Source organism: Lolium rigidum, chromosome 4, assembly GCF_022539505.1.
Source record: "Lolium rigidum isolate FL_2022 chromosome 4, APGP_CSIRO_Lrig_0.1, whole genome shotgun sequence".
Taxonomy (NCBI): Eukaryota; Viridiplantae; Streptophyta; class Magnoliopsida; order Poales; family Poaceae; genus Lolium; species Lolium rigidum.
Genome location: NC_061511.1, coordinates 165,254,648 through 165,274,354, shown reverse-complemented (window position 1 = coordinate 165,274,354; position 19,707 = coordinate 165,254,648). Strand labels below are relative to the sequence as shown.

Below are 19,707 nucleotides of genomic sequence, written 5' to 3'. Positions count from 1 at the left end.
GCGAAAACACCTTTAGTCGCGGTTGGTGTGGCCAACCGCGACTAAAGGGTACCCTTTAGTCGCGGATCGCCTCCCCAACCGCGACTAAAGGGGGGGCTATAAATACGAGCGCGGCGCCTGAGCGGCCAGTTCCTCTTCTTATCCGCGCGAACGAGCTCTGCAACGAAAGCCCTGCCCGCCCCGCCGATCGACCGCGCCGCCGTCGCCCCGTTCCTCACGCCGCCGTCGCCGTCGCTCCTCACGCCGCCGTCGCCGCGCCCGAGCCGCCGACCGCGCGCCGCCCGTTCTTCGACCGCCGCCGTACGTCTCGCCGTTCCCGACGCCAACGACGCCGCCCGATCCCGCGCCGCTCGCCGCCGTTCCTCGCGCGGTGCCGCGCGCCGTGCTTCGCCGGCGCCACCGCGCGCCCCCACTCGCAGCGCCGCCGCTTGCCCGCCGAAGACGACCGCCGCCGCCGCCCACCGTACCGCGCTGCGGGAGAGAGAGAGAGAGAGAGGGCGCGGGGAGCGCCAGTACACGGCCGGCGCCCCTGCCTCTCTCGTTTTTTTTTGTTTTTTTGTTTTTTTAACTTAACTAAAATTTTGTATACTAACAAAATTTTGACTTAACAAAATTTAACAAATATGTAATATATAGTATAATGTATATAATTTTATACTCCCTCGAAATTTTGACATAACAAAAATTTACTTAACAAAATGTTTTAGGTTAACAAAAATTTAAACATGTAATAGTATAATGTAACTAAAATTTTACTTAACAAAATTTAGACTTAATGTAACTAAAATTTTACTTAACAAAATTTAGACTTAATGATCAAAATTTTACTTAACAAAATTTAGACTTAATGATCAAAATTTTAACTTAAGAAAAATTTTACTTAACAAAATTTAGACTTAATGATCAAAATTTTAACTTAACAGTTTTTTTAACTTAATTAACAAGAATTATTTTATTTTGGGATCGAGAGGGGCGGCGAGGGTTATGTGTCCTCGGCACCGCCACCGCCCTCTCGGTCACCGCCACACCGGTCTCTCGGTCACGCGGTCACCGCGTCCCCCTTTCAGTCGCCACCGCCACCGGTCTCTCGGTCACGCGGTCACTCGCGTCCCCCTTTCGCCACCGCCACCGGTCTCTCGGTCACGCGGTCACTGCGTCCCCCTTTCGCCATCGCCACCGGTCTCTCGGTCACGCGGTCACTGCGTCCCCCTCTCGCCTCCCTCGTCCCCTCTCTCTTTATATGTAGAAGAGATGTGATAAGGCATATACACAATTAATTTGTTTTTACTACATGTTTTCGGGATCGACATATGGCGGACGATAGAGCTGACCCGATTATGGACAACTATGATCCGGACGCTGAAGAACATATCTTCGGCATCATAAAAGGCGATGTTCTATATGTGCCGACCGGACAAGAAGAAGATGATATCGATTCTTATCTGAACCTTGACGGTGAAGATGAAGGGCGCCGTCAGCAAGATGATGCCGAAGAAACGTCGATAAACCGTTCAAGCCGCGTCCCCAAAGTCCATTTTTATTCGGCGCGGCCCGATACGGTGTCCGGCGCCCCGAGCCCGTCCCCGTCCCACAGGGGACGCTCCGGGGACGTCGGACACACCGAAAAGCGAGGCGGGCTCCCACATGTCGGCGACTATTTGCATAAACCGTTGGTTCGCGCCTCTTTTCTCGTCGCTCCTTCCTTCCCGCGCCTCCCACCCCACCGCCGCCGCTGGATTTCTCGGCCGTTTGGGCGTCTGATCTCTGCTGAGAGTCGACACCGTTGTCGCGGCTGGGGATCCCGCCGGTCGTGCCGCCGCCGCCGCTTCGCCAGCGTGTCCCAGAACGCGCCGTCAAATCCGTCCCACCTCCGCGCACAGAAGGTGCTCGACGACTTGCCAGGTAGGCGCGATTGGCCGTTGTTTGTTGCGTCGTCTGCCTCGGCGCAATTTTAACCATTGATTTTGCTTTAGCCATGGACACCGACGATGAGATGCTTGCCCTGCTGCTGGAGGACGAGCAAGCCTTTGATGACGACCTGCGGGAGCATTTGCTGATCATCGCGTCCCTCCAGGACATGGTTGACGCTGAGGCGGAGAAGAGGAAGAGGCCGTGCCGCGGAGGATCAAGGCCGGGAAGAAGGAAGTCGAAGCCCCGACAGAGGATGGAGGGGCATGCCATGCTGCACAACGACTACTTCGCCGATGATGCAACACATGCCGATAATTTTCGGCGCCGGTACAGGATGAGCAAGGGGCTGTTCATGAATATCCTCCACGGCGTTCGAGAGTTCGACCCCTACTTCAAGCTCAAGCTCGACGCTGTAGGCGTTGTCGGGTTCTCGTCCATTCAGAAGTGCACCGCGATGCTTGCATACGGAGCACCTGCCGATACACAGGACGACTACCTTCGCATGAGTGAGTCTACTGCCATTGAGTGCATGTACAAGTTTCACCGAGCTGTGGTGGTAAAGTTTGGCAAATACTATTTGAGAGGGCCAACTGAGGAAGAGACTGCAAGGATCATGGCACAAAATGCTGCCAGAGGATTCCCTGGAATGCTTGGAAGCATCGATTGCATGCACTCGGGCATGGAAGAACTGCCCGCTTGCTTGTCAAGGTATATACAAAGGGCGTCATGGATATTGCAGGTGTGGTGCTTGAAGCCGTGGCGGATTATGACCTGTGGATTTGGCATTCTTTCTTTGGCATGCCGGGATCACACAATGACATCAACGTGTTGCGGCAGTCTCCGGTGTTCAGCGAGACTAGTGGAAGGGCATGCTCCACCATGCAACTATGAGATCAATGGCCACGAATATACCAAAGGCTATTATCTAGCCGATGGTATATATCCAAAATGGGCCACTTTTGTCAAAACAATCTCGAATCCATCAGGTCTGAAGAATTCCCACTTTGCTACGCGACAGGAGGCTTGCAGGAAGGATGTCGAGCGGGCATTTGGTGTGCTTCAAGCACAATTTGCCATTGTCCGGTACTCTGCTCTAAGCTGGTCTCATGACCAAATGTGGGAGGTGATGCGAAGCTTGTGTGATCATGCACAACATGATCATCGAGGATGACCGCAAGAATCATGCTAGGTCACATGTTGGTCCCTATGAGTGTGAAGGCCCTCTTGCGGAGGTTGATCATGAGTTGCTGCATGATTTTGCTGATTTTCTCGCCATGCACGCAGAGATCCGTGACAACAATGTTCATGAACAACTTCAAGCTGATCTCGTTGAGCATTTGTGGAGGATCAAAGGAAATACCGTGGCACCTTGATCTAGCATCTAGCCATATTTATTATATTTGTTTACTTGTTTTATTGTTTGTTGTAATTTAATTTGAAAACAATCATCACAAACATTTTTATTCATATGCTATATTTGATAAATGGTTCTGTGTTAAAAAGAAGTATTTTAAATGTTTGGGGGCGGCGTTTGGGGGACGCGGCTGGGGAGCGACATCCCCCAAACGCGGCACGAACAAAACACGTCCCCCAAACGCTCAATCCGGCACGGTTTGGGGGACGCTTTGGGGGACGCGGCTGGAGATGCTCTAACTCCACGTCCAAGCGCTCGCATTTCCCGCACGCACCTGGTTGGCTGACCGTTACGTTCGGGCCAGGGTATATAAGAGCATCTTTAGCAGAGCCCGTAAAATCGTGAACCGAAAAACACGAGTTCAGTGCATCGAACTCGTGTTTACGGGCCGGAAAATGGCAGGCGCAGAACAGTGCCCGTAACGAAAACTGAAAAATGCGTCCTCCAACTTGGCTTTGCTCTTTGCTTCCTCTCGGCTGGCTTCAAGCTTTGCAAGGCTCACCTCCTTGTTCGTCTCGATGATGACACGCTTGGTCTCCAAAGTCTTGGTCGCTAGCACATCAAAACAATGACGCATGGTGAAACTCTTGCCCTTGCTGCCGGTCATGTCTCTGTACCTAGCATCGGCAATGCGATCCTACATATGCAAAAGGAACCAACAAATCGTCAAGATCTCACCCAAGTTAAACTACAATTAGCTTTACCAAATATGCACTCACATATTCGTCGATAGTTGCGCCGCGGGCCACGGGCAGTTGCCGCCTTCACTTTGGTCCTTTTCGGACCCGAACTCTTCGGTCTCACACGGGCCGCCTTCGGCTTCACCGCCGACCCATCACCGGTGACCGCCGCGACACCGGCTTGCGGGGCCAGATGTGTTCCCGCGCGTCGCCTCTTCACCCCAGTCGTCGACGAGACCGTCGAAGCAACATCCGCTGGGGTCACAGGGGTGGGAGCGGTCGCCGGGGATGTTAGTGGAGCGGCGGAAGCTCCGGCGACCACGGGAGAGGGTGGCGGCGCCTGCGCGGTAGCAACGGCAGCCGGCGGGGTAGCAACGGCGGCTGGCGGGGTCGATTCGAGACTCATCGGGGACAAATCGGAGGGTGGCGGTGCAGAGGAAGGTGAGGGCACACAGATCGGCGGGGGCGGCGGCGGTTGGGAGGAGCTGAAAGGCTGCATCGCGACATGAACATGGTCTAGGAACGAAGCATCCATGCACGTGGTCTAGGAACAAAGCATCCAAGCTATACCTGGCCATGGGCAGCCCGGCCCAGCCCGGCCCGAAATTCCCGGGCCAAGCCCGACCCGACCATGCATCTGGGTCGGGCCTAGGCCTAATTTTTTGGCCCGACGGTTAGGATGGGCCGGGCTTGTGCTATCAGTTTGTGTGATTTAGTGAAGCAGCCCGGCCCGAGGCCCGACGGGCTTTTAGTGTGATGGGCCGGGCCTGGGCCTATTTTCCGGCCCGACGGTCGGGCCGGGCTGGGACTGGGCCAAGATTTTCCGCATCAGGCCTTGGTCAGCCCGGCCCGAGAAATGCTCAGCTATGATCCAAGCTGACTAGCGCTAGAGCGTGTGTGAAATAAGCAGAAATGAAGCTAGTCCGAATATGTACGTACCAGACGTCCGGTCCTGTCGAAGCAAGGTAGCGAAGGAGTTATCGGGCCGAGCCCACGACGAGAAGTCCTTCAGCGAAACGGCACATATGTAGCTACATAACTGAACCAAAATCGAAAACCGAACACACAAAAAACTAATTTTAACTAAAATTTAGTTTTTCAGTTTGTGGTTAAGGTTTAAGTTAGCAAAAGTGCTAACCATGTCTCTCTCTTGGTTATTTCGGTTAATAACCGAAAAACTGCAGTTTTTACCGAAACTAACCTAATAGACAGGCCACCTCCATTTTGTGAAGGCCCAGCCCAGCCCAACTAAGTGACTACGCTCGAACAGACAGCACAGGCCATCTCGTCTCGTTCTTCCTCTCGTCTCGCTCGCACGAAGGCGGCGCCGAACGCGAACCCTAGCTGGTAGCTGGGTGCCGGCGCGCTGCCCGCCTCTCACCTCCCCAGCGGCCCGACGAGGCGACGACGCCCCCTCCCCCAGCTCCATCTCCTCCATGGCTCCACGTCCGACCACGGCTGCGCTCCGCGGTGACCTCTAGCTCGCGACCCAGATGGTCGAACGTAACGGGCGAGGGGAAAACCTATACACCGACCAGGTCGGTGGCTACGGGCCACCGCACACCCCCTGGTCGGGTTTGGGCCTGGCCCAGTTTGCTGTCTATTTTCGGTTTTCTGTTTCTTTTTTTGTTTTTTTATTTTTTTTCCTTTTTTTTTCTGTTTCTTTCTTTTTGTTCAAACCTGAAAAAATTTCAAATTTAAAAAATGTTCAAAGTTAAAAAGTGTGCAAATTCGAAAATTTTCAAATTCAAAAATTTGTTCAAATTTGAAATTTGTGCAAATTCGAAAATCGTTCAATTTCGAAATTTGTTCAAATTCGAAAATCGTTCAATTTCAAAATTTATTCAAATTCGAAAAATCGTTCAATTTTAAAATTTGTTCAAATTTAAAAATCGTTCAATTCAAAATTTGTTCAAATTAAAAACTGTTCAGATTTAAAACAGAGAAAAAATGAGAAAGAAAAAAGAAAAACAAACCTGGGCCGGCCCAACATACCTGGCTTGGGGTGTGCGGTGGTGCGTCCGCACCGACCTGGTCGGCGGACAGCACCTCCCACACCGGATCCTATACACCGACCTGGTCGGTGTATACGCGGGTTGCCGCACACCCCTAGTCGGCTATTGGGCCCGGCCCATTTCGGCCTTTTTCCTTCTTTTTTCCGTTTTCTGTATATTTTCCTCTTTTCTTTTTTGTTTTTCCCCTGTTTTTTGTTTCGTTTTTCCTTTTCCTTTTCCTTTTCCTTTTTTTCAAATTCGTAAAACGTTCAAATTGCGAAAATGTTTAAATTCAAAAATGTTCAAATTTGAAAACCGTTCAAATCTGAAAACCGTTCAAATTTGAAAATCGCTCAAATTTGAAAACCGTTCAAATATGAAATTTGTTCAAATTTGAAAATTGTTCTAATATGAAAATCGTTCATATTCGAAAATTGTTCAAATATAAATTTTGTTCAAATTTAGAAATGTTCAAATTCGGAAATTGTTCATAGAAAAAAAATACATTTTTTTTTCAAATTAAAAAATGTTCAAATCTGAAAATGTTCAGATTTTTTAAAAAGTGATTTATTTTTAATTTGATTTTTTTAAATTTTTTACAAATGTTCAGATTTTTAAAAAAGATTCTTTTAAAAAAGAAAACAAACAACAGAAAAAAGAAACGAAAAAGAAAAAACCAGCTTACCTGATGTTGGGCTGCAGCCCAGTTTAGTAATCCGGGCGCGGGGTGTGCGGCAACCGGCTTCCGCGCCGACCAGCTCGGCATACAGCAGCACCCTACCACACCGGCCTGACTATCGAGACTGCCAAAGAGTTACTCCACTTCTTCTCAAAAAAAAAAGGAGTTACTCTACTTCTTCTAAAAAAAAAAGAGTTACAGTACTCTACTTTGTACTCCCACTCCCAAGTGGGGAAAGCGAGTAAAGTACACTGACTCACTGAGCGCACCCCAGATCACCGCCGGAGGAGACGGCGGCAGCAACGGACCAAGCCGCCGTCGCCTCGACGCTCGCCCGCCGGATTCCGTCGCCACCTCCAACTCCGCAAGGCATCCCCTCTCTCCCCCTTCCTTTTTCCACAAAGGCGCGCGCGCGATCGTGCTCCAACCCTAGCTAGTTTCTGTGTTTTCGCGCTGCTGCACCGAGCCTCCGATTAGCAGAATTTCCGCCTGGTTGCTCTCGTCTAAGGGCGTAGCTCGGATCGCGTTGCTGTTGATACCCGAGCGGATGAACTAACCCTAGAACATGGAGTATCGATTTGGTTGGTCGATTAGGTTTGTCGACTCCGATTCGGGGTTGGCTGAAATTATCTTCCCCTGAATTTTAAAATATCGGAATTAGTACGAGCGTCTATCAAACATTTTGACGTGTACCTCCTTCTGGATTGCGAATCTGAGCTCTGTGGCTAGGCGAATGTATGAAGAAAGATGGGGTCCCCGTCAGCTAATTTGCACCATTTGATTTTTGCCCTTCGCTTCATTTATAGTGTTGCAAAATAAAGGAGTTAAGCTGATTCTGCTTGACAGTGCAATTCTTCAGAAATATCAACACCAAATCAGATCGCGTCAATGTACTGAAGTGTGTGTTAATGTTGGATAGGATGGTTAACTCTGACCTTTGCCTCCTGATCCATTCCCTAGTAGCTTGCGACTCAGCCTTGTGCACCTATTCAGCTTACACTTTGTTAGCTGAACTAGTTCCAGATGGCAGAGTGGTTCTCAAACTGGAATTAAATTCGCTGATTTGAGATTATCGCAGTACCGAGCGGTACTGGACTACTGGCTTGTGGTCGGAAGTAGGTGCTAAAACTGTCTTACGTTAAAATTGCAAAAACAGCTGGGGCCCTTCTATGTCTAGAGAGCCACCTAGTGTGTGCATTACCTGCTTTGAAGGAGTAAATTGCGTGTGGTGGAAACGAAAACATAACCCTTGAGTAGATCACATATCAACTAGACTCTCGCAGCAAAATAGGCAAGGCATATCGAATCTTATTATCATTGGCTGGTTTATTTTGTCATTAGAAGTTTGTGTGTTCTAATATGCGCATCTCTGTGCTTGATACTGCTATCTCAAGAGTATCATGAGCCATTTATGTAAATATGTGATGAGGCGTGCATGTGACAATGCTGAAGAAGTAATAACATATCATGCTGGGCAGGAACTGGATGAGTTAATCTCTAGCTAGTGTTTGCATATTAAGCCATAGAAACGTGGATAGCACTTTCATTTGAATACTTCTTCATTTCTGTAGGGGTGGCCAGGATCTTGGAGACACTGACTGCTTCCTTCCATTTAATTGTTGGGCTGCTGATTACCAGGTATGACAAACATTTTTTTTGGCTTGGTTTCCAAATCCTGCGAACAATGTTAGAATACTAATATATCATGCCCCCCCAAGAGCTGCTGTACTTACAACTGACCATGGGCTAGACTAGCTGCTGTTTGAACTAGTAACTTGTCTTCTCTAAAGACAAGGTACTGCATGTTCTGTTTGAACAACCTTCCATAGGTTATTACAATGCTTCTCTTATTATTACTACTGCTATTGCAATGCTGGATTATTACAACTTTGATGCCACAAGTCTGATGTTGTATTGCGTCCGGTGGAACAAAATCTAGTAGTTATTATTGTTCAAACAGAAAAGCAAACCCAGTACCATTTACATTTCCTTATAAATCTAATTGAGTTGCTACATCTGTTAATCTGTTCTAATATGCACATATATGTGCTTGCTGCTAGTATCTCAAGAGTATCTTGAGCCATGCATGCACTGGCCATTTTTCGTAGCACTTCATATCATTTCTTTAAGAACCCTTTATGCATGTGACTTACTTACTTTTTTGTTATTCAAGTCGTTCAATGTGTGTCATTTATTTGTATTGTGCCGCAGAGAAGCTGCATTTACTTCCCGGTGCAAGGGCTGCTCTATTTGCGTCCAAACCATGTCTGGACTTGACGCAGATCTCCCAGAAGGCATGTCTGGACTTGACGTCTGGAAAGATCTCCCAGAAGGCCCCCTTTGCTCTATCCTTGCTCAGCTGGGCCTGGCATCCGCCGAGGATCTTCTTTCCTTCGCTGCCACCTGCCGCTCCTGGAATTCTGTCTTCTCTGCCTCCTTAGCAACATTCCCACCTCTCCTTTTCCAACTTGATGTCCCTCCGTGCCCTCTTCCTCAACCCTACTTTAGTGACAAAAAGGTGCCCAACTGCCAATGTCTTGTCACAGATATAACCAAACCCAACAAAATTGCCCACCTCTGCCATGAAATTCCTCCGTTGGGTCCTCAGGAATGGTTCATAGGTGCTTCGTATGGGCATCTCATTTGGTCCAGCAATAGAAAGTGTAGTGTCATGGATATGTTCGCTGGTGTTACCCTCTCTTCTCCACAACTACCAAAAGGTGCTGAGCTCAACTACGGTGCCCTCACTGCTCCTACTAGATCACCCAATTCATGTCTTATTGTAGACACTGGAGAACAGAATCTGTTTTGGCGTGTTGGTAGCAAATCTTGGGCCAGTTGTTCTACTCAGTATGGAACAGTCAAGCAAATTGTGGTCTTCAAAGGGCAGGTCTTTGGTATGGATTCTGATCGCAGACTCTTCAAAGTGGAGTTGACACCGGAGATAAGCATACATGAAGTGCCAGTCATGCAGTCGAGCATGACCAGTATATGTGAACTTTCCATTGCATGGCTTGTGGCATGTGGCAATATGCTCCTCTTGGTTGGCTGGTCGGTACCTACTGTTGCATCGGGGGTAACCTTTGAAGTCTTCCAGCTTGACCTATCAACTAAGCCTAAATTATGGCTGAAGATGGAGAAGCTAGACAATTGGGCAATATTCATCAGCACTGACAAGAGAAGCCAGGCATTGTCTTGCAAGAACCCACAGATATGGGGAGGGAAGAGCAACCACATATATTGCTATAACCATGAGTCTAAAAGTTGTATTGCACTTGAGATGGGCAAGCCGCTGCAGGGAGATGGCTCAGAATCCAATTCAAACTACATGGGTTGTGACAGCAAGATGCAACCTATGTGGTTGGTCCCAAGCATGCTCTCTCTTTGCGGCAGTGATGGTGAGGTCCATGATGGATGGCTGATGTATCTTGTTTTTAGGAGCTTATATTGCAGGGTCGAAGTCAAAAAGAAGAAATATTGGTGCCATTCATCTAAATTTACCGGTGTCGATTTCGATTTCTAAGAGCATGTATTCATCTGCAAAGGGGAATGGTAAAAATCCATTGGTACCATTTGACACCCACAAATACATGCTAGGTCCGCAACTGTTGTATTGTAATGATGTGTAAGCATCTCTTCAGCTTTGGTAGCTGTCGATCTTTGAACCTCGTAATCTATAATAGGAAGGATTTTGTGTTGGTCTCGAGATTGTTAATTACAGCACAATTCGATATGATTGCCTGACACTGTGATTCTATTGTATGACATCGAACTTTATTCAGTTTCAGCATTATGAATTTGAATATGATTACTTGACTCTTGGTTCTGCATTCCTTGCTGTCAATCCCGTGCTAGTTTTGCTGATTTTGATGTAGTGATTCACTCTATGATAAGATGGTGCAAGAAAGATGCATATTGGTCAGGCTTGTATGTGATCTCTGACAGAGAAATTTGCTGTGCTCGCACGGATTCCCAGCTTCTTCAGCCCATCACCTCTGCAGAGGTCGATGCCCCCTGCTGCGGGAATGGTGGCGCAAGGCTTTCCTGCACTGCTTTGTCTTCTTGTCTGACTCTCTGGTATACTACTATCTAGCCATCTAGTGCATGCAGAAGGATCTATTACCTCTGTGTGGCATCAGCCAAAATGCACATTCCAATTGTATTTCTTCATGCTTTGTCGCTACCTAGGTACAGCCCTTGTCGTTTATCGTGTGATCCTGAATCCTCTGATTATTGCAAACCTCTGATTCCTATGGCTTGGTCTGTTGCCTTTCCTTTAGTCCCAATCGGCTGAGATGGCCTGTTTTGGCTCTTCCCCCCCCCCCCCCACGCAAAACCCCTGGAGAATCTGTGATGTAAGGGTGGCAAGCGCACGCCCCTTGCGTCCATGATCATACAATATCAATACGGTGCCTGGGTACCAAAACTCTTGGCGCCAACAATTCAGCCGACTGTCATCACTTGCTTCGTCTCCCCAAAAGAGTAATGGCAATGATCAGGTCCGCTACCGCCGTCATTGTTGCCACCAGACTGCCCCGGGCTCAGCTGAGGGTGGCCAGGGCCAAGAAGTTCAGGTGCGCTTACTCCAAGGAAAGCCTGAAGGCATGTTCGGCTATGAATCTGTCCCCGGTGGTCCTCAAGGGCTTGGGTCTCCGGCGCGTGTCCAGGCCATGGGGATCCAAGCTGGTTGAGGAGCGGATGGACACGGAGAACACGAGGCTCGGCCGGATGTCGAGGGCTCTGAACCCGGGGTGGATCCTGTGGTGTGTGGTGGGCGTCATCTTCGTCCACCCTCCTCTACGTCGGCGGTGACTAAAAAAGTTCATCCGCCTCTGAAATCTGAACAGGGAACACCACCTTCATCTTCTAGTGCATGCCTCAAACTGACGTATTCACGCTCTGTGTTATGTGTTTTGTAACGTGAACCTTGTCGCCACTATGAGGGAGTTCCGTTGTGTTAACCGTCCCATCGAGATGTTCAGAGAGTTAAGAAACAAATACATTTAGGCCACTCGTGTTGCAGCTAGTATTACTGACCATCTTCAGTTATTTTGAAAATCGTAAGAGGCACGTCCATAAACTTTGTAATTTTGTATGCATAGTCCTTCGCTGCTTTCTGGAACAAATAGTATTGTTTCGGGAAGATAGCACAAAGGGGTGGTGGCGCAGTTGGCTAGCGCGTAGGTCTCATAGCTAAATCGTGAGTGATCCTGAGGTCGAGAGTTCGAGCCTCTCTCACCCCACATTGTGATGATGAAAAGCTCAGTGACAACTTGGGTCGTCACGCTAACACCTGATTCATCAGGTGAAATTGAGCAACTCTGAACTGTGTTCATCTTTTTGTTTTTGCTTAGTTCTAACATCAGATTCATCAGGTGAAAATTGAGCAACTCTGAACTCTGTCCATCTTTTTTTTTGCTTAGTTCTAACATCAGATTCTCCTCGAAATAGGCTTCCGCCCCGCTTTATAAATAAAGCCAAACGGCCAAACGATACAAAGTGATGAGGAATTCCTCTTACAAGCAGATCAGAGATAAACTAGAAAACTAAGAAGCACCGAGCTTGCCACCAAAGATGTTATGAGACTAAGGAAACCCGGGCTCCACGACAACGCCCCCAAGAAGGTAACGACGCCACTGCCGCCGCCGTTGCCAAGACCACAATGGTCTAGGATTTTCATCCGGAGCCCAAAAGAGGAGAGGATAGCCACATCGACGCCCCCAAGAGGGTCACGACACCCGCAGCGTCGCCGTCAATGGCGCCGAGGCGGCCGGGCTTTCGCCCGGAACAACCCTCACCGCAAGCCGGTCCCTAAGCCTACCGACCACCCCCGAGCCGAGCTTCTACCGCGTGATGCGGGCACCGATCACACCAAGGCGTGGCCGGCACCGGGAGCTCCCGACGCCCACTCCTCGCCACCCTCGTGGCCCGAAGAGACGACCATCACCACTGCCACGTCGCCGCCGCCCGTGCGGTCCACCTTCCGGGGCCGCTGCCCGCATCCGCGAGCTCTGCCGGTGTCGCCGGGTCCTTCGTGTGGCCCGAGAGCCAATGGAGGTATACGGTTTGGATCCGGATGGCGGCAACAACGGAGCCACTCGGAGGACGTCCTCCACCGCCGCCGGCGGGTGCCGACCGGACGCGGTGGCGGGGACACACCGAGCCCCTCGAGGCCCGGCCGAGCCCGAGGCCGGGCTCGTAAAGTCCCCGCCTCCACGGCTGCCGCACGTAGGCCGCCGCCGTCCGCCGCCGTCCTGCTCCTCCCCGTGCTACCGCATCCGCTCCAGGAGACGTCGCCGGCGGGAGCGGCACTGGCCCGACCAAGTCCGAGCAGGGCCCCGCGAGGCCCGGATCCGGGCCGGTGGAACCCGGCCGCCGCCATCGCACCGCACCGCCCGCCGCTCCTCGCGCCAACGCGAGACGAACCTCGCCACACCGCGCATCGCCCGCCGCCTCCGCGGCCCGGCCGCCACGCAGCGCCGCCGCCGAGGGTGAGGTCCACCGTGCACCGCCGCCTGACCGCCAGCCCCGCCTAGGGAGGACCTGCGCCGGGTAGAGGAAAAGCCACCGCCGCCGGCACCGCCCGGGCTTTGCCCGGCGGCTCCCGCCGGCGGCGGCAGCGAGGGGAGGGTGGAGGAGGAGGGACGGGGAGTTAGGGTTTTTTTTCGCCCTGGAGTCGCTCACGGGGGAGCGACCCGAGGGACGGGGAGAAAACTCGAATTAGAAGATTCCGAGGGATCTAGCCACCCTAACATCAGATTCTCATCAGGTGAAAATTGAGCAACTCTGAACTCTGTCCATCTTTTTTTTTTTGCTTAGTTCTAACATCAGATTCTCATCAGGTGAAAATTGAGCAACTCTGAACTCTGTCCATTTTTTTGTTTTTGCTTAGTTCTAACATCAGATTCATCAGGTGAAAATTGAGCAACTCTGAACTCTGTCCATCTTTTTTTTTGCTTAGTTCTAACATCAGATTCTCATCAGGTGAAAATTGAGCAACTCTGAACTCTGTCCATTTTTTTTTTTGCTTAGTTTGCCATGCACGCCTGTAGATTTCAACACGGGCGTTGTGCTTGCTAAATATCAGTGAGGCTATTTTGTTATGATTCTTCACATTAAATTCATCAGGTGAAATTGAGCAACTCTGAACTCTGTCCATCTTTTTTTTTTTTTTGCTTAGTTCTAACATCAGATTCATCAGGTGAAAATTGAGCAACTCTGAACTCTATCCATCTTTTTTTTTTTTTTTGCTTAATTTGCCGTGCCCGCTTGTAGATTTCAACACGGGCGTTGTGCTTGCTAAATATCAGTGAGGCTGTTTGGTTATGATTCTTCACAGTAACTTGTCGAATTTGGGAAAAAGGGGGAGGAGGCTAACCAAGTCCTCCAATGATGATGGTCAGAGAATTTGTAAAATTGAATGTAGGAAGACGGCCAATCTCTGACGGTACAAATTTGTTGACGCAACCGGGAATCATCAGCTCATTTGAGCATTCTCTCTCTGAAATCTGAACCTGGTTTCTCCGTTTTTTCTTAGGAAAATGCTGGTGATCACCCGGGGGATCACGACGATTATCGTCCGGGTAGTGCCACACACGCGCTCAACGCTCGCACATGGTGGGCCCCATGCACCGACAGCCTAATCCTCCTCCCAGCCACACGTATCTTATACGGTTTTATCCCCAAATTCATCGTCGTCTTCCTTGGAAAAGGGAGACGGAGCTCCCGCTGCGTCGCCGTCAATTACCCGTGCCGCCATGCCACCTCCGACGTTTGCGTCGCCGTCAATTACCCGTGCCGCCATGCCACCTCCGACGTTTCCCCCGTTCCAGGCACCGCAGCCCAAGCCCTCCTTTAGCTCCCTTTCTCTCTTTCTCCTCCTTCCCCTACCGGCGCCGAGCTGCTGTCGGCAGGACAGCGCCGCAGCTAAGGCATGGCGGCGTTCCTGTCAGGGATACGACAGTTACCAGCCATCCAACACCGCTCGCCATCGTCGCCTCTTGCTCCAAGCCGCCCCTCCACTTGCTGCAAACGTCGTTCGCATCAGCTACAAGCGGTCGCCGTTGCTGCTCCAAACGGCCACCGCCGCTGCTACTAACAACCTATGGTGCTGCTAACCAGATGGCGCTGCGGCTACAAGAGGCCGCCGGCCCTGCTACCAGCGGCCTCCTGTTCTGCTCTGTACGGCCGACGCCGCTGCTCCAAACGGCCGCCGGCCCTGCTACCAGCGGCCTCCGGTGCTGCTCTGTACGGCCGACGCCGCTGCTCCAAACAGCCGCCGGCCCTGCTACCAGCGGCCTCCGGCCCTGCTACAAACGACCTTCGTGGCTGCTACCAAGTACCAACGGCCGCCGGTGCTGCTCCAAAGGCTTCCGCCGCTGCTACCAGCGGCCTCCGTTGTTGCTCCGATGGCCGACACCGCTGCTTCCAACGGTCTCCGGTGCAACTCTGAACGGCCGCCGCCGTTGCTACCAAAAGCCTCAGCCTCTGCTACGTACGGCCTCCGACCTTGCTACGAACGGCCACTGGCGCTGCTACAAGCCATGCACCACCGTCGCTCACTACTATGAAGCGCCGTTTGTGCTGCTTCAAGTCGTCACCGTCGTCGCTGCAGGTTGGTTGTGTGCTGCTGCAGGCCGCGCGGCCGTTGCTGCAAGGAGATTGGGTTCTACGAGCTTCGCCGCTCTCGGTGACGGTCGCGGCTCACGGCAGAGCTCCGTCGGCGAGATGGTTGATTTGCAAAGCCATGCGGAGGATGATGCATAAGGTTTTCTTTTTTGTCCTCTGGATTGCGGGTGCGGGGGGAAGACGGGAAAGAGACGATGTCAGGAGGAAAGAGATGAAAGAAAATATCTAATGGTTAGAGGAAATTGCACATAACACCATATGTTGGGGCGTGTTTTGCGCAAAACCACAACCATGTCTTGTTTTTGCACAGAACACCATATTTTGTTGTAATTGTTGCATAAAACACTAAATAGGGATATTAACTCGTTTGACACACAATTAGGCCCATGGGTTGGTTATGTGCTGCCCGCGGACATCAACGTGTATGCGCGCATCCTCTCGAAAAATCCTCGAGTCCGCCCATTAGTGGCCGAGGGAGGTGAGGAAACGCGGGCCCACGCGCACGTACAAATGCTAGCTGGTCTTAATAAATGAAGATAGCGGTCGCGATCCAATCACTTTTCTTCCCCACGCACACACGCTAGCTGATCTTAATAACCAGGCATCCGCCAGTGTTGGTCATCCTGTTTGAAAGGACACGGATGTCGCCTAGAGGGGGGGTGAATAGGCGATTTAAAACTTTTACGAGATGGGCTTAACAAATGCGGAATAAAACTAGCGTTTACTTTGTCAAGCCCAAAGCCTATATACTATTGTTCACCTATGTGCACCAACAACTTATTCTAAGCAATGGTTCACCTATGTGCACCAACAACTTATGCTAAGCAATACAAGCAAGTATGAGATAGCAAGATATATATAACTTCAAGCACGATGGCTATCACAAGGTAAAGTGCATAAGTAAAGAGCTCGGGTATAGAGATAACCGAGGCACGCGGGAGACGATGATTTATCCCGGAGTTCACACTCTTGCGAGTGCTAATCTCCGGTGGAGAGGTGCGGTTGCTTAGTGCTCCCGAACGCCACAAGAGGCTCACCTTGAGGTGTGGTTGCTCGATGCACACCAACGCCACAAAGGCCTCACCCCAAGATGCGGTACTCACACCACACACCGAACGCCACGAAGGCGCCTCACCTAAATCTCCGGTGACCCTCGCCACAAAGGCCTAGGTCACGGTTCCACTAAGGGATTTCCTTCGAGGCGGAAACCGGGCCTTACACAAAGATTGGGGCACACATCCACAACTTAATTGGAGGCTCCAACAAATCGCCACAAAGGCATAGAATCCGTCTAGGGTTCCAAGAACCCAAGAGTAACAACCTTCTTGCTTTCACCACCACGAATCACCGTGGAGAACTCAAACCTATGCACCAAATGCAATGGCAAGAACACCACAAAGATGCTCAAGTCCTTCTCTCTCAAATTCCAACAAAGCTACAGAAGCTATTGGGGGAATAAGAGAGGAAGAACAAAAGAAGAACACAAAGTTCCCCAAGATCTAGATCCCAAAGATTCACTCACAAAGAGATGATTTGGTTTGGTCAAAGTGTGGATCTAGATCCCCTCAATCTTTCTCTCAAATAGATGCAAGAATCATTGGTTGGGGAGAAAGATCTCAAGCTCAAGTATGAACAAACAATGGTGGAGCAAAGCTTGAGATGGCAAGCTTCAAGCATATGATCTCTTCGAGTTGGCTCATCTTCTCAAATCCATGAACACCATATGGATGGCAAGCTTCAAGCATATGATCTCTTCGAGTTGGCTCATCTTGAACTTGCACATCATTTCTTCATTCTTCATCATGTTGATGTCTTGAGATAACTTGAGGGCTCACTTCATCTTCATCTTCAAGACATACTTGACACTTGATATCCTTCGTTAATTTCTTCTTATTGCAACCTTGAAGCCAACATATGGTTCAAGCATTGCCTATGGACAACTCCTACAAATATAACTCAATGCAAACATTAGTCCATAGGGATTCTCATTAATTACCAAAACCACACATGGGGGCTTCATGCACTTTCACTGTTGCGCGGCTCCACGTGCCGCCTGGAGATCCTCCGCAGCCAAGCCCACCTCCACGATGATGTCGACAACGAGGCCTAGGAGGCGTACCAACCGCTGCCACCGCCGCCCGTGAAGGCGAACAAGTACGTGCCAACGAAAGACGAGTGTTAGGGTACACCTTCCCTACGCCGCGCCATGGACACCCTGAGGAGCGCACCCGATGGATTGGCCTCGAGGCGGCCATCCAGGTGTCGCAGCAGGCGTTGCCACCACCGTCGCCGCCTGCGCCGGAGAACCTACCTCCCCCTCGACCATTTTGCCCCTGGACTAGGGGCCGACAGGCTCTAGTATTGAGAATTAAAAAATGGATTCGTTCCAGAGGAGGGAGGTCAGAGACCGAAATGGTGGCGGCAGGATCGAATAGTAGGAAGAGTTACACGGCAGGTCCTAGTCAGGGTCCACGCCGGAGTCCACGTATGTACTGTCAATGGGCTTATGGGACTAAGGGCATCTCTAACGGGGCGACGCATTTCGGACACCTAAATTATCCGCGCGCGTCCGTTTGCGTCGTCTCGCCCGGACCCTTGCCTCCTTCCTTGCAGCGCGTATAACAAAGAGGTCTGCGATTGCTCTTCCACGGCGATTTGGCAATCCATTCCGGCGGTTAACGCGTCGATCGGCGCGGTTGCCACTCCGATAGTTGCTCTGCTTTAATTCGTGCCGGCTTGAGCCAGGGTCGCTGCGAGGCGGCCCGTGGGGGGAGCGAGCGAACGCTCGGCGCGACCGCGGATACGCAAACGTATCGCATAGTTGCGTTGCGTTTGCGTGTCCGTGGACGGCCCGAACACGATGCGTCCCCCGATGGAGCAGGGTGCAGGCGCATTTTCGGTCCGCGCGAACGCAAACGGTCGCGCGGTGTATGTTTGCATCGCCCCGTTGGACAGTGGCATCGCCACGTATGAGCTGTGTAGTCAATTGACTACAAAGTTTTTTGGCCAATCCTACAATGATTGTGCAAAATATTATTAAAATTTCATAAAAATAAGTGTATTTGACTACACAACTTTGGTTTGACTACACAAGGTTGAAGTCCTGGCTCCACCCCTGCCGTTGGAGATGCCCTAATTATGTATCAAACGATGTAAGGACCCTACTTAGTGTTTTGTGCAACAATTACAACAAAATATGATGTTCTGTGCAAAAACAAGTTATGGTTGTGGTTCCTTGCAAAACATGCCCCAACATATGATGTTATGTGCAATTTTCTCTAATGGTTAGTACCCGACGCATCGGACGGCTGCGGACCCGGGGGATCGGGGATTTGATCCCCCGGGGGACGCTCAGCATTGTCCTTTTTCTTATGACTAGTGGTTGGGGCGCCCCTTGGGGCGCCTCCTAGCCGGTCAGCTGCGTTCTAATTAGCGCCCAGTCATACACACCCCTTAGATCCATACTTCTTTACAGAAAAAGATCCTAGCTATTTTACATCATGGCAAGCAAAAGCTAATCCCTCGTACAATTTCATACCACATTTAGGGTGTAGTATAAAAGAAAAAATAAAATCAGACACTCAACAACGGAGACCAGCCCTAGTGACATATCAATAATGGAGACCAGCCTAGTGACATATCAACAAAGGAGAAAAAACAAGCACTGCACACTCGTACTGTGTTTCACCAAACTGATGCATGGTTTGAATCTGGTGTGGGTTCCCAGTACCCCTACAAGCATAAATATTTCAGTTAGCAATTAGTAAACAGTAAATTGATACTAATGACCGTCCCAAAAAGAATAGATAGATCCAAATTTAGATAAATCTGCGACATCGTTTTTATGCTTTCACCATCAGTCATCCAAAGTCCATATCTCGTCCAATAATCTGATCGCCAGTCATAAAGAGCAACAGAGCTGGTGTGTTAGAACATTATAAGCAGAATAAGCTTAACCAATTATGATCTCCAAAAAAGTGCAAGATAAAACAGCTGATTTCTAGACTTGTTATTGTTATGCGCGCTCAACAGGGAGCCAATCAAATCTATAAAAAAATTGCTCACATTTTAACTGGGTAACAACAGATATCATATTAACAGTAACATATTATCAATTTGTAGTTCAAACCAATGATGATTTTCGTATTATGCAATGTATGCAGATGGACTGGTAAATAAAGCTGCAACAATATGTAGCAAATATATTCCTAGACCAAAAGTATGCTAGACCAAAAGTAGATCATATAAGGCCGAGCCAAGAATATACCATATAAACTGAGAAGCAACATTTCTACCAGGTATCATCTCGATGCGAGATGCTCACCTACTTGTCACAAATCACCAAAAAAATATCATAAGCAGGTCGTCAACAAAAAAGATAATGTCAGAAGCGTCAGCAAT

At 49.9% G+C, this 19,707-nt stretch overlaps 1 protein-coding gene and 1 non-coding gene across 2 annotated transcripts; both read left to right on the top strand.

Annotated features, from left to right (window-relative positions):
* Positions 1-8,261: 8,261 nt before the first annotated feature.
* LOC124647753 lies at positions 8,262-10,553 on the top strand. The gene is made up of 3 exons (XM_047187636.1): positions 8,262-8,316; positions 8,890-10,081; positions 10,461-10,553. Exons 2-3 carry the CDS (start codon positions 8,942-8,944, stop codon positions 10,551-10,553), a joined length of 1,233 nt encoding a protein of 410 aa, XP_047043592.1. The 5' UTR covers positions 8,262-8,316; positions 8,890-8,941.
* Positions 10,554-11,832: 1,279 nt separating this feature from the next.
* On the top strand, positions 11,833-11,921 carry TRNAM-CAU. The gene is given in 2 exon segments: positions 11,833-11,870; positions 11,886-11,921. It is a non-coding gene; the product is annotated as a tRNA-Met (tRNA).
* The last annotated feature ends 7,786 nt before the right edge of the window (positions 11,922-19,707 follow it).

What these genes read in the sequence shown, in the direction of transcription:
- LOC124647753 (XM_047187636.1), top strand. Translation starts at nt 8,942, where the DNA reads ATGTCTGGACTTGACGCAGATCTCCCAGAAGGCATGTCTGGACTTGAC. An exon ending in TTTGCGGCAGTGATGGTGAG is followed by an intron (nt 10,082 to 10,460) that starts GTCCATGATGGA and finishes AACTTTATTCAG; the next exon opens with TTTCAGCATTATGAATTTGA.